This window comes from Lucilia sericata, unplaced genomic scaffold, assembly GCF_015586225.1.
Source record: "Lucilia sericata isolate MDLA Ls3-8-SP2 unplaced genomic scaffold, ASM1558622v1 Contig000061F_arrow, whole genome shotgun sequence".
NCBI lineage: Eukaryota > Metazoa > Arthropoda > Insecta > Diptera > Calliphoridae > Lucilia > Lucilia sericata.
Window position 1 is genome coordinate 703,142 of NW_023994096.1, and position 15,511 is coordinate 718,652.

General features: G+C 29.4%; 1 protein-coding gene across 4 annotated transcripts in view; it reads left to right on the forward strand.

Moving 5' to 3' along the window:
• The window catches only part of LOC119616185 (maternal protein pumilio-like), a 203,768-nt gene that overhangs the window by 86,004 nt on the left and 102,253 nt on the right, over window positions 1–15,511 (forward strand). The window contains exon 9 of one of the 4 annotated variants that reach the window (XM_037972521.1): window positions 14,212–14,244. The exons of the other annotated variants lie outside the window; for them this stretch is intronic. Coding sequence (XP_037828449.1) covers window positions 14,212–14,229 — 18 coding nt within the window. The 3' untranslated portion in view covers window positions 14,230–14,244. Of the gene's footprint in view, window positions 1–14,211; window positions 14,245–15,511 lie in introns of those variants that run through there. 4 annotated transcript variants of the gene reach the window in all.

Consider the following 15,511-nt stretch of genomic DNA (forward strand, 5'->3'; position numbering starts at 1 on the left):
TATAGACTAGACTATAGACTAGACTATAGACTATAGACTAGACTATAGACTAGACTATAGACTAGACTATAGACTAGACTATAGACTAGACTATAGACTAGACTATGGACTAGACTATAGACTAGACTATAGACTAGTCTATAGTTCTGAATTAGTTCGGAAGATAGCTCGTCGACTCCTGTGGGTTACAAATGCCAACCAATGTCATGCCCACACAGAGCACATACCTGAAATTGTTTTATACTATACATATACATTTTTAGGCTATTGATATATGTTTTTGTTACTCTAGAAGAGTAATCCAGCACGGAAATACTCATATTTTCCAATGAAAAACGACCTAAAGTATAATTTAAACAATCAGATATTAAAATATAAAAAAAACATAACAATTTATTATAGGTTTATAAAACAAATTTGGACACAAAATCTTTGCTATAAAACTCTTATAAATGATTATGAATAAGTATCTAGAAGGATTTCAAAATATGAAAGCTATTGATCTTACCATAAGCAGCAATCATATAATTATTTAAATTCTGAAGTACAGCCTCCAACATTTTTTTTTAATATTTCGATCTTAAGTCCTTTTTTCCTTAAAACCCAACAGTTTTTTTAGGAGAAATAAATATTCCTACGAATATGAGAATTATTTTTTATTGGTCTATGTATTGTATATGTATGTATTTATTTCATAAAATAACATGTCTGTCAGGTTTTCAACGTGAATATTTTTTATTGTAATTTTTTTTATTATTATTTTAAGTATTATATGATGATGATGACACCTTGTCGAGCAGAGAAAAATATATGAAGTACTTGTATCAACATGATATTTATTTGATAGTATCAAAATAAAATTATTATTTATTATATAAAAAAAAAAAAAAAAAATAAAATTTCAAAATTTAATTAAGTTTTATTGTAAAAATATTGGAAAAATCGTATTGTGAAATAGTTTTTATTTAAATTTCATTAAAAAATTATTTTACATCAATGTAATATTTGGCGACTTCACCCTAGGAGGAGCATTTTTTACACTTGAAATTAATTCAATGCAAATATTATTATTGTCATATTCTATTACCATACAAAATCTGTTTTAATAACTAATTTAATAAAAATATTCAAAAAAAACTAAAATATTTCTACGAATTTTATAAAAATTAACCTTTTTATTTCCAATCTTATGTTCCATTAAACGAAGAAGAAAACGAAAAATTGCTTAATGTATCAATTACACGGGTCTTAAGTTAATCATAATGAGCTGAGTTGCTCCCTTTTTTTAGACACCCAATAATATATATTTCCGGGTTTATAGAGCCTGATAGTTGACTGCTTTAGCACAATGGCTTGCCATACAAGAAGCATGTTGGGAAATTTTGATAATTTTTTGTCCGCTATTATTCTTGCTTATTACCTCATCCATCAGCCGCATGCAAGTCTTGACTATTATAAAATTTGATTTAAATTTTTCTGCTTCTAAGTTCTTTTCCGAATTGCGAACTGTAACTTTCTGAACTTTATACGATATCAATCCAACATTAGCTTTGTCTCTGCTCATAAAAGAATCAGAGCTTTTCTAATGCAAGTTTTTGGTGATCTTCGAAACAGCTGTTCGACTTATTTTGTGTTATTTGCTAGACCATTTTTCTTCCCGATCCAGTTTTACAACATTATCTGGATACTTTCTTCGACTCATAAGATCAACCATTTGTGAAAAGTTAACGAAAATTTCAAAGTTTCGTTAAACATTGATACTTTATGGGAAATTTTCTATAAGTCGAAGAATTTTTCGAAGATTTCAATGTTAATATAAATCTTGTAATAAAAATTCTTCCCTTAATAATCATCATTTATTATCTCATATAATACAAACTTGTAATAAGTACATATTTAAAAAAAAAAAAAATTATTTAAAAAGAAAACGAATCCCGTTTTGTAATTTTCAAAATGTATTTAAAAACACTCTTTCTTTCCTTCTTTCTCATTCTGTAAACGAAAATATCATTTATTATTTACATTACTTTTGATTTCAAAGCCACAAATATCTAGTGTGACATTCGAGTTTTGTTTCTCTTTTAGAAGCATTAATTCATTCATTCCTTCCTTCCTTTTTGCTGGTATCCTTGTAATATTCTAATTTGTAATTTTCTTTTAGTCATTTAGTTTCTTTTTCTAAAGATATTTCAAAATTTAAACAATGTGTTCATTTACAGTGACCAACACAAAAACACCCACCACTACCCACCCATCAGCATTATCTACTCAAATTTCTTTCATTATGTATCTTTTTAGAAAAGAGTATCATCTGCATTTTTTTGTGCTCTCTACACTCTTCTTTTATTAATAAATTATCATTATTTTAAAGCAGTCACTGTGATGACGTCTTTTTTTTACTCTTTTTCGCTGCATTATTCATGATGCATTCTACTCATTATTGACATCATTGTATTTCTCCCATGCTATGGCGTTGCTTTATACGCTCGCTTGTTCGTTTGTACAATCATTCTTTCACTCCCTCTTTGTTTTAAAGGTAACAAATCAAACACAAAGAAAAACTGACATTTTATTATCAACTTGAAACAAAAGTTCTTGGTTTTTTTTCTTCATGTATTATTTTCCGCTGTGGTTTTTTGCTTTTAGTTGTTTTTCCTATAATTTCCATTTTAATACTCTAATGAATTACGTCCACACTAAAACAATAATTAAAATAATGAATAATGTAAATGAATGTTTAGTGGGGACTGTGCAAAAGGAGATAATAAATGAACACTTGCTTGAAGGAAAGGGAAAGAGAGGGAAAGAGAGAGACAGAGAACGAGAGAGTACAACACTGATGTTATTTACATAGAGAATTTTCTTTGGAGTTTCCTCTTGATTACTTTATTTAATCCATTGCTGCTAACACAATATCAAATGTTTTGTTAAAAGTGGTTCATTTATTCCGATTTTTGACAATCAGCTGTTTGTTTTATATAATTATTTGTTATTTGAATTTATAACCTACGTTTTAAGGACTGAGTCAGAAAAAACTTATGCACACTCTTCTAGCCAAAACATATTATAATTTTTTGAAACACATTAGCTTTAAAACGTATGTCAGATACATATTATATTTTTAAATCATTAATTTTCAACTGCTTTTTCGGGCATAAAGACCTTTGACTTTCATTAAAATAGCAAAACATTACAGAATAGACTATAGACCAGACTATAGAATATACTAGACTATAGACTAGACTGTAGACTAGACTATAGAGTAGACTATAGACTAGACTATAGACTAGATTATAGACTAGACTATAGACTAGACTATAGACTAGACTATAGACTAGACTATAGACTAGACTATAGACTAGACTATAGACTAGACTATAGACTAGACTATAGACTAGACTATAGACTAGACTATAGACTAGACTATAGACTAGACTATAGACTAGACTATAGACTAGACTATAGACTAGACTATAGACTAGACTATAGACTAGACTATAGACTAGACTATAGACTAGACTATAGACTAGACTATAGACTAGACTATAGACTAGACTATAGACTAGACTATAGACTAGACTATAGACTAGACTATAGACTAGACTATAGACTAGACTATAGACTAGACTATAGACTAGACTATAGACTAGACTATAGACTAGACTATAGACTAGACTATAGACTAGACTATAGACTAGACTATAGACTAGACTATAGACTAGACTATAGACTAGACTATAGACTAGACTATAGAATAGACTAGACTATAGACTAGACTATAGACTAGACTATAGACTAGACTATAGACTAGACTATAGACTAGACTATAGACTAGACTATAGACTAGACTATAGACTAGACTAATAGACTAGACTATAGACTAGACTATAGACTAGACTATAGACTAGACTATAGACTAGACTATAGACTAGACTATAGACTAGACTATAGACTAGACTATAGACTAGACTATAGACTAGACTATAGACTAGACTATAGACTAGACTATAGACTAGACTATAGACTAGACTATAGACTAGACTATAGACTAGACTATAGACTAGACTATAGACTAGACTATAGACTAGACTATAGACTAGACTAGACATAGACTAGACTATAGACTAGACTATAGACTAGACTATAGACTAGACTATAGACTAGACTATAGACTAGACTATAGACTAGACTATAGACTAGACTATAGACTAGACTATAGACTAGACTATAGACTAGACTATAGACTAGACTATAGACTAGACTATAGACTAGACTATAGACTAGACTATAGACTAGACTATAGACTAGACTATAGACTAGACTATAGACTAGACTATAGACTAGACTATAGACTAGACTATAGACTAGACTATAGACTAGACTATAGACTAGACTATAGACTAGACTATAGACTAGACTATAGACTAGACTATAGACTAGACTATAGACTAGACTATAGACTAGACTATAGACTAGACTATAGACTAGACTATAGACTAGACTATAGACTAGACTATAGACTAGACTATAGACTAGACTATAGACTAGACTACAGACTAGACTATAGACTAGACTATAGACTAGACTATAGACTAGACTATAGACTAGACTATAGACTAGACTATAGACTAGACTATAGACTAGACTATAGACTAGACTATAGACTAGACTATAGACTAGACTATAGACTAGACTATAGACTAGACTATACACTAGACTATAGACTAGACTATAGACTAGACTATAGACTAGACTATAGACTAGACTATAGACTAGACTATAGACTAGACTATAGACTAGACTATAGACTAGACTATAGACTAGACTATAGACTAGACTATAGACTAGACTATAGACTAGACTATAGTCTAGACTATAGACTAGACTATAGACTAGACTATAGACTAGACTATAGACTAGACTATAGACTAGACTATAGACTAGACTATAGATTAGACTATAGACTAGACTATAGACTAGACTATAGACTAGACTATAGACTAGACTATAGACTAGAATATAGACTAGACTATAGACTAGACTATAGACTAGACTATAGACTAGACTATAGACTAGACTATAGACTAGACTATAGACTAGACTATAGACTAGACTATAGACTAGACTATAGACTAGACTATAGACTAGACTATAGACTAGACTATAGACTAGACTATAGACTAGACTATAGACTAGACTATAGACTAGACTATAGACTAGACTATAGACTAGACTATAGACTAGACTATAGACTAGACTATAGACTAGACTATAGACTAGACTATAGACTAGACTATAGACTAGACTATAGACTAGACTATAGACTAGACTATAGACTAGACTATAGACTAGACTATAGACTAGACCATAGACTAGACTATAGACTAGACTATAGACTAGACTATAGACTAGACTATAGACTAGACCATAGACTAGACTATAGACTAGACTATAGACTAGACTATAGACTAGACTATAGACTAGACTATAGACTAGACTATAGACTAGACTATAGACTAGACTATAGACTAGACTATAGACTAGACTATAGACTAGACTATAGACTAGACTGTAGACTAGACTATAGACTAGACTATAGACTAGACTATAGACTAGACTATAGACTAGACTATAGACTAGACTATAGACTAGACTATAGACTAGACTATAGACTAGACTATAGACTAGACTATAGACTAGACTATAGACTAGACTATAGACTAGACTATACTAGACTATAGACTAGACTATAGACTAGACTATAGACTAGACTAGACTATAGACTAGACTATAGACTAGACTATAGACTAGACTATAGACTAGACTATAGACTAGACTATAGACTAGACTATAGACTAGACTATAGACTAGACTATAGACTAGACTATAGACTAGACTATAGACTAGACTATAGACTAGACTATAGACTAGACTATAGACTAGACTATAGACTAGACTAAAGACAATACTATAGCCGAAGCACAGGAAAGGTGTCTCAGAACATGTCCGACTCTTAGGTTCAGTGGACTACCTTGTCCAAAAGCACAAGAACAAGACTGTAGACTAGTCTATAGTTTAGTCTATAAAATTCTTAATAATAAATAAAAATGTGTAGTATTTTGTTGATGCATACCATTAGGGGCCCCTTGCTTTGTATACATATTTATTCACTCATCCATACAGTTAAAACTAAAAAGTTTGTTTTTTGAAGCAGTCACAAAAAATTAAGTAATTGTTGCTTATTCCCATAGAACTCAACACCAAACAAAATTGGGGCGAGAAAACAGAGGGTCACGGTGTTTGTATTAGAAGTAGTTTCAGTTTCAGCCAAAAAAGGAAAAACTTTTTTTCTGTATTATTTTGGTTGTCATGTTAATGCGTGACTGTTCATGTATGTGTGGCGATAAGTTGCTTTCAAAACAACATTAACTTTAACTTCAGTGTTAAAGTGGGAAAATAATAAACTGTCTCATACATATCAGCAAATGTGGTGCCCTGCAAGTATTGAAAACGTGACTATGATGACAAGGGTCTTCTTAGCAATAAAAATTGACATTAGTTTTTACCAAAACTCTTTGCATTACCAATAACTAGTGAAATCGCTGGTATATTACAATTAACGTTATATTAAAGATCTAAATAACTTTGATGTGAGAGCGTTCATTATTTGTTTAGGAAATATTTAAATTATTTTTTTTAACTTTAAAACCTTTAAAACTGCAGGACATTTTTGTATCAAGAGTTATTTACTTTTTAAAACTCCATTGTTCTGTTTTTTTTTTGTTTTTGTTTGAAATCACGCGAATTGTTTAAATGTGTTAGTAATAAATATAATAATATACAGTTAGTTTTTGTTTTATTTGCTGCAGTTTAAGGAAAAAGTTTTGAATTTATTCTACAACAACAGCTACTAGTACAACGTATGAAAGTTCAGGTGTTGGTTGCAAGTTGAATGATGGATGGCATTAAATTAAATTGCAGTTTTCAAATCAGTTTGTTTTCTATTATACTTCTTTTTTTCGCTCTAAAAGTATTAAAAGTAAATAATAATATTTATTAGTGTATTTATTAAAGTAGTATAAACTGCGCCAAAAAGTATGTTTTTGAGGATGTGTGATGTTTGTTTGAATGTTGAAAGGAGGGCAAGGAATAGCAAGCATTTGAGGTATAAAAGAAAGGATTTAAGTGTAAAGTTTTAGAAACTAAAGTTCACATTTTACTATGGAAATATGAAATGTACTTTTTTTTAGAGTAGGAGTATTGAAATAACTATTTAAATAATGAATATTTGAAATTGCTTACCTAAAAGTATGCTTTAAAAATCTCATGACTTTTCAAATTCAAGGTGAGTTATAAAGAATTTAGCGCTCATTTTTGGAAGTTGAAGGCGATAGGAAAAGGTTTTTCACACTCCCTGACAAACGTAGTGCCTTCATAGATCCTAGCGACGTAACTGATACAGAATATTTTTTTGAAATCAAACTTTGAAAAGATCTGTAAGAGGAATTTCATATAGAAGAAATGTTTAGGAAAAGCTGCAAATATGATTCTATTTATAGAGGGGCTATAATAATAAAGCTATTTTTTAAAAAAGCTTTTGAAGAAAGTTTCCCTAAATAATAAAGCATATCTTAAGGCTTTTATAAAATAGCAAATCATTGCCTATTCAATTTGGAATTTAGCAGTCAAAAGAAATCAACACCGATTCTGTAGATTACTGAATACGACTGATGAAAAACAAACGCGCTTTTTCGTTTTGAAATTAATAATAAAATAAATTCTAAACTTTTATGTATAACTCGTTATGATCATTGTCAACATCATTATGCAAGTTATTGTAAGCAAAACAATAAGTGTCATTTTCTTTTCATAGTCATGATATAATATTTTCCTTAGTTTTACTCTTTTTTCCATTGTAATGAATACATTCAGTGTTTTATAGCTTAAAATATTATAATTTTGTATGCATTCAGAAAAATACGCTGTGACATTAGCTTGTGTTTTTGTTTTTACGCTTCGCCTAAAAGTTTGCAACACAAAAACCCTTTTCAAAAATATTAATGGACACCAAAGGAATAGAGTATAATAGCAAAAATGAGGAGAGCAAAAAAAGAAGAAGAAAACTAAGTAAGTCTAAAGAAGAATAGAAAAATGACATAACAAGACTTCATAATTTTGATTGACAAATGTCTATCAGGCTTTATAAGGAAACAAGGGAGTATCGAATGGAAATAGAGAAGAGTATAGGAAAGAGAAAAAAAAAAATAAAGTAAAAGTAAAATTAAGCCCCTACAGAAAAATATATGAAATGAACAAACATTTATAACGAATTTTCTAAAACCTCGAAATAGTTAAAAGCCAGCAAGGCGTAGAAAGCGGGGCAAGAGCAAGGCAGGGCACATAAATTATGGGTCTTGCAAAGCTGTTTCAAAAGAAACGAACAACAACAGCAACAATAGCAAAAATTGTCATTCATTAGGAAAAAATAGCAGAAAATATTGTATTATTCAAAATAATCGTGGCATATAATAAACTTCATCATCATCATCATCCTTATTGTCATAATCATCACATTCAACAGTATGACATTAGCAGCAGCAATTTGAGTAGTATAGGGATGGCATAATGATGGCGTTTCTATTAAGTGGGTAAAAAATGTCACTTAAGTTGAAATATTTTCATTTTCTTGTTTATATTTTTCTTTATTGTTTGTTATTTTTTTTTCCTCTCCCTTTTGTGACTCAAAGGACTTGTTAGGTTAAAAAAACACAACTCATACCGGGTTACAAAAAAAGAAAAAAACTGGAAATAAAAGCAAAAATGACGCAATGTTTCTTATTATTTAAATAGGGTGTGTTGGCGGCATTCAAGGAAAGTATAATTTCTATACAGATGGAAACAAAAAAAAAAACATGACTTGAAAATATTGTTAAGGGTGTCTGTAAGAAAAAAAAATGATTTCTCCAAGGATATTTATGTCCTATAAAACAAATATTTGTAAAAATATTAATAAAATAATTAGTTTTTAAACAAACTGCATTTGAATTAACAAAATCGCTTAAAAAATAAAGATTCTAGAGATATATTACATAGCAAGATAAGTCATAATTAATATTAATCATACGTCATGTTGTGCAATTTTAAACAAATAAGAGAATTTATAATTAATTGTAATATTTATAATATTTTTCTCTCCGATTCTAATAAAAATTAACCTAATTGTTAGAAAAAAAATAAAACCTTAGTAGTTTTGGCTTTTCCTCTCTTTTTGGGACACCCTAAAACAAACCACATACATTTGTTTAAATAAAAACAACGCGAAAAAATATGTGTAACATAAACTTTAACTTTCAACAATAAAAAAAAAAACCATTGATATTTGTATGACAAAACAAAAAATAAATATAAAAGAAAATGGAAAGAGATAGAAAACATTATTTACATTATTATTTTATATTCTTTTTAATGCGCAATAATGACACACTCATTGTTTAAATATTGTACTTAAATATTTCATATTTTTTTCCTCAACTTTAGTCTTTCACCTAAATACTAGAAACTAGAATTTCTGTCATAATTAACATCAAATCGAAAGTTTATAAATGTTTACTTTAAATACTTGAAGCATATACCGCACAATACTGATAATATTTACTCCTAAAAGTATGCACTTGTGTTTTATTTTTAGTTATGCGCGCATACTTAAGCTATGTCTTGACAAAAGGTGTGTTCTGGTTTATGTGTTTTATTGTTTCTGTTTGTAGATTTATCATTAGTTTGCTATTTTTTTTTTTCTAATTAGAATTTCTAAGAATATAGGGAGTAAATGTGGGAATATGAACACTTTACTGTTACCAGCAAATTAGTAAAATTATATTCTAGAAAATAAATCTTAAATGTGTTGCTCCACTAGACTTTTTAGTTAGTATAGTCAGTGTTATACACAGAGGGAAAAAATACGTTTTCAAATTATACCCGCTTGGTACCAAATTGACACCGAAGTGTTTATAATTTTTCAATAACATCCGTTGTCAAAGTATGTACGGATAAAAAAACACTACGTTATCAAAACAAACAAAAAATAATAATGTGTTACCAAAGTGACAAATCTATGTTGTCAAATAGAATGTTGCGTTGTCGAATTGACAACGATTTGTTCTCGAAATCACAACGATGCATTGCCCAAATGACACAAAGAGCAATCGAAATGACAAAAAAAGCAATGCTGCACAGTGGTATAGGAAAAAAAAAAGAGGGAAATAATTCGGTAACTTCTAAACGGTTAATCCGATTTTAATGAAATTTGGTGTGCACAAAGAGGAGGTGTTGTCGAGTTTAGGTTTTGAATTTGGACCTTATAGGCCAACCAGGGGCCCGGCGGGGGGTCATCAAATTAGGACACCTCGGCTATGTTAAATTTTTAAAACGATCCTATTTCTTCATTTGAGTTCCGATTTAAAAAAAATTTCGTCATAGCAGTAAATTATCTCTTATAGTTTAGGAGATATTCGCATTTGAAAATTAAAATTTTAAAATTTTTACCGTCCTTACTTTAGTTTTTTTTGATAATAGCAGGTCCAAATATTCCCGATTTTCGCCATTTTTTTTTATTCGCTTAACAACAAGTTTATATATCAAGCAGTGAAAGAATTATGTAAAAATCATGACTGAGTCCAAAGTTATAGGCATTTTAATTTAAAAAATTAAAAAAAGGCGATTTTTTGTCATTTTTTTGGGAAAAAAGTATCTTTTTCTTTTTAAGTTATCTAAAAAGTTTCTAAGAAGATGTATATAGAATTTATACTTTTTGGAAAGCTGACTTTACATAAAGTACGATAAATGAAACAAAACCTAAAAATTTTTGATACCGAGGGGACCAGGTCCATCCAAAAAAACCCTATTTTTTATGGAAAATTAAATTTTGAGCAAAAATTCTCAAATCGCATAGTCGATATCAAATTATAGTGACCTGTTTTATATGACCCAATATGTTCTTAATCATTTTGTAACGGGTTTCGATAACCCCGCCCCTGGTATGGATATAATAGGCAAAAAACTAAAAAATCCCATTTTTGGGATTTTTTAAAACTTTTTTGGGAATTCCGGGATTTCTAATAAGAAAATTCGAAATTTTGATTTAATTTTGGATTTTAAGTAAAAAAATCTACCTAACTGTAAAATTTCATCAAAAAATATTCATAAATAAAATTTTTATTGCAATTAGAAAAATTTGTATCTTCGCAAAAACTGAATAAAAAACATTTTTTAATTTTTTTTAAAAAAAGTATTCCGCGAATTTTTTAATTTTCAAAAATTATATACAGTTTTGAAAAATAGACAAAATTACCTTTCCATTGATATATAACATGCCTACCTAATGTTTTTTAAGTGACAAATTAATTAGGGAAAACTCAACATCTTTTAGAAAATTTGCCTAGCACTATTATTTTCATCCATAAGGTTAACTCTTAAATTTGTTACATATATGGATGAAAATAATAGTGCTAGGTAAATTTTCTAAAAGATGTTGAGTTTTCCCTAATTAATTTGTCACTTAAAAAACATTAGGTAGGCATGTTATATATCAATGGAAAGGTAATTTTGTCTATTTTTCAAAACTGTATATAATTTTTGAAAATTAAAAAATTCGCGGAATACTTTTTTTAAAAAAAATTAAAAAATGTTTTTTATTCAGTTTTTGCGAAGATACAAATTTTTCAAATTGCAATAAAAATTTTATTTATGAATATTTTTTGATGAAATTTTACAGTTAGGTAGATTTTTTTACTCAAAATCCAAAATTAAATAAAAATTTCGAATTTTCTTATTAGAAATCCCGGAATTCCCAAAAAAGTTTTAAAAAATCCCAAAAATGGGATTTTTTGGTTTTTTGCCTATTATATCCATACCAGGGGCGGGGTTATCGAAACCCGTTACAAAATGATTAAGAACTTATTGGGTCATATAAAACAGGTCACTATAATTTGATATCGACTATGCGATTTGAGAATTTTTGCTCAAAATTTAATTTTCCATAAAAAATAGGGTTTTTTTGGATGGACCTGGTCCCCTCGGTATCAAAAATTTTTAGGTTTTGTTTCATTTATCGTATTTTATGTAAAGTCAGCTTTCCAAAAAGTATAAATTCTATATACATCTTCTTAGAAACTTTTTAGATAACTTAAAATGAAAAAGATACTTTTTTCCCAAAAAAATGACAAAAAATCGCCTTTTTTTAATTTTTTAAATTTAAATGCCTATAACTTTGGACTCAGTCATGATTTTTACATAATTCTTTCACTGCTTGGCATATAAACTTGTTGTTAAGCAAATAAAAAAAAATGGCGAAAATCGGAAATATTTGGACCTGCTATTATCAAAAAAACTAAAGTAAGGACGGTAAAAATTTTAAAATTTTAATATTCAAATGCGAATATCTCCTAAACTATAAGAGATAATTTACTGCTACGACATTTTTTATAGTGCTCGATGAGGAGATTCTATATACGAAATTTTTTTTAAATCGGAACTCAAATGAAGAAATAGGATCGTTTTAAAAATTTAACATAGCCGAGGTGTCCTAATTTGAGGACCCCCCGCCGGGCCCCTGGTTGGCCTATAAGGTCCAAATTCAAAACCTAAACTCGACAACACCTCCTCTTTGTGCATACCAAATTTCATTAAAATCGGATTAACCGTTTAGAAGTTACCGAATTATTTCCCTCTTTTTTTTTTCCTATACCACTGTGTGCTGGTTGTCGAAATTATTACTGGGTGTTATTTAAATGTTATGCACATTCGTTGTATAAATGTTAACAAACGTGGTAAGCTCACTCTCGTCAAGGGATTATATCAATTTCAGTACTTTTAGAACGGTGAAAAAGGGCTTCAGTTTTGGTGAAAATTCCTCTCCTTTTGCTGCCTTTTTTGCAGTTTATCATTTATTTTCTCTTTAACTATGTTGTAATTAATCAAACTACTTTTGCATTAGAAAAATTTGTGAAAAATTAAAGGATTTAAAAAGAATTTAATAAAGTTACCCATAATTAATATCAATCATGCGCACTAGTCTAGTGTGTTATTTTAATAGAAACATCTAAAAAATATGCGAGTCACGTCATTATGATCTAAATTGAAGACAAATTTCATATCAAGTTAGGCTAAATTGAAATTAGGATTTATACTACATTAAATCCTCTACATGAAAACGGGGAGAGTAGTTTTCAATGGTTCAATGATGTTATCATCCGATGTTTAGAAACTCAGTTTCCTGAACGTAGTTCCTTAGAACTTGTCAAGAAGTGGTCATGAGGAAGGCTTTATCTGGAAGAACATTGTCAAGAAATTTAACTTTTATTTCTAGATAAGACTTACAATGACAAATAAAGTGTTCCAGAGTTTCACTGTCTACTCTGCTTTCCCTATATTTGTGAATTTCGTGTGTCCAAATTTTATCGACTATTCAGTTCCAGTTGCGTCCAACGGTTTAGCATTTGACGTTTTATTTGTCTTTATAGACGATAACTAGTTGAGTGGTCTAGTACCCATATGGTGTAAAAGTTACCATCAATTTCGGTCTGCAGAATGCGATCAGCAGTTAGCAGGGTTAAATTTTATTATTCTAAGGAAAAGAAAGATTTATTTTTTTCCCGGATTAGCATTGGTCATGTGGGCCAGCTTAAAAGCGTTTTCAGGGCTTCCTCGGCCTTCTACACAAGAAACTTGGATCCTTTTCCCTTTGATGTAATACAACATCATCTGCATAGCAAAATGGTATAAGTCCTTTATCGGTTAGGGTGCTCAGAGGGCTAATACTCATAGTTAATCTGAGTAAAGGGAGGAAAAGGATACTCTGTGGTGTGTGTACAGTGAAATACCCTCTTCCTTACAGTTATATCTTACACCTTGGAACTTTAACATCTCATTCTTAGCATGTAGTTGATCATGGTGCGTCCGATCAAAAGGAACTGGTATAAGGATTAGATATGATAACAGTTGTATGTTATTGCTTACAGAAGTTACAATATTTTTAATTTAATTGTAGGAAAATTATTTTTTTTTGTATATTTGTATAGCACTAACTCATTTATATCAAGACTTCAGTAATTTTTAAAACAGTTTTCAAAATTATTTTATATACATTTTTAAATAATTAATAATAATATTTTCATTTAGTTAATTATAATCCCTTCTTTTTGCATTTCATTTTAGGTAAGACAACCGTTTTAATGTTCCCAACAACAATGGTTTTCAGTAAGTAGTGATTGCAACATTCTTCTATAATAGTGTCATTTAATTGCTCTATACTGTTTTTATTCACATCAATTTCATTTGCTCTTTTTTGCTATGAATTACAATTTTTATACAAATAATCTGTTTTAATTAACAGCATATTATCTAAATCTAAAATGTTTTATAAAACTTTTAGAAAAATGTTTTATAAAACTTTTAGAAAAAAAAAAAACAAATATAAGTATGTATATTGCATACATTTAGGTATTTAGCAAATTACTTGCAACACTTGCAAGCATACATTTAGGCAAATGTGACAACATCAAAAGATTTTCAAACAAATTTCGAAATTACCAAATGAATTAAAACAGACTTTGGGTAAATAGTTTAAGCCAAAAACAACACACAAATCTTGTTCTTTCAAATAAAACCCTTATAACCTCATTTTCTCACAGTTTATAATAACGGCAAACTGACCTGCTGTCTGTCTGCCTGTCTGTCCATCCGTCTGACCACATAACAAAAGACTTTGATTTAAATCTACTTGTTCTTCAATCTATCGATCTAGTCTTCTTAACCACCAGAATCTGAAATGGAAAAACTTTTTCTTTTGGGGTTTGTTGTCTGTCATGCATACAACTTGTATTCTCATGTTATGACACACACAAACACACACTCTCTGAGATGAAGTTTTGCTTTAACAAATTTTTAAATTGTTTTGGTCATTTAAAGTAGCAGTGAGCAGTTTTTTAATCTTTTGGGATAAAAACTTTTTTCATTTTAACAACAATATTGACTTTGGTGTCTGTGTGTCAGAGAGTATTTGTTATGAAATATATTTAGAGTTGAATTTTATTTGATATTATTACTAATGAATCAATTTCATTTAAAATTACCATAAAGAAAATGAAACTAAATAGGGGCATTTATAAAGTGTCTGCTGTTAAGTTATTAGAAGGAAGTTATTTTTAAGTTGCTTGTAAGCTGTATTCTTCAAGTTTTAAATGTTTTATCCCCATTTTCTCAATGCTTGGTTATCGCAACAATATAATGACAGATTTCATACAAAACTTCTGAATAGTAGACAGAACAGTGCTAGAATTGGACAATAAGACGGGTGATGCAAAACTTTCCAAACACTTATTTCTAAATTATTAAAAAATTCTTTTATTAAAAAATGTTCGCTGACCATGACATCTTTGTCTACCGTGTCAAAATCATATTGAAACTGATGGAACATGTTCACCATAAGCTTCGGTAATAATCGGTATAATTAATT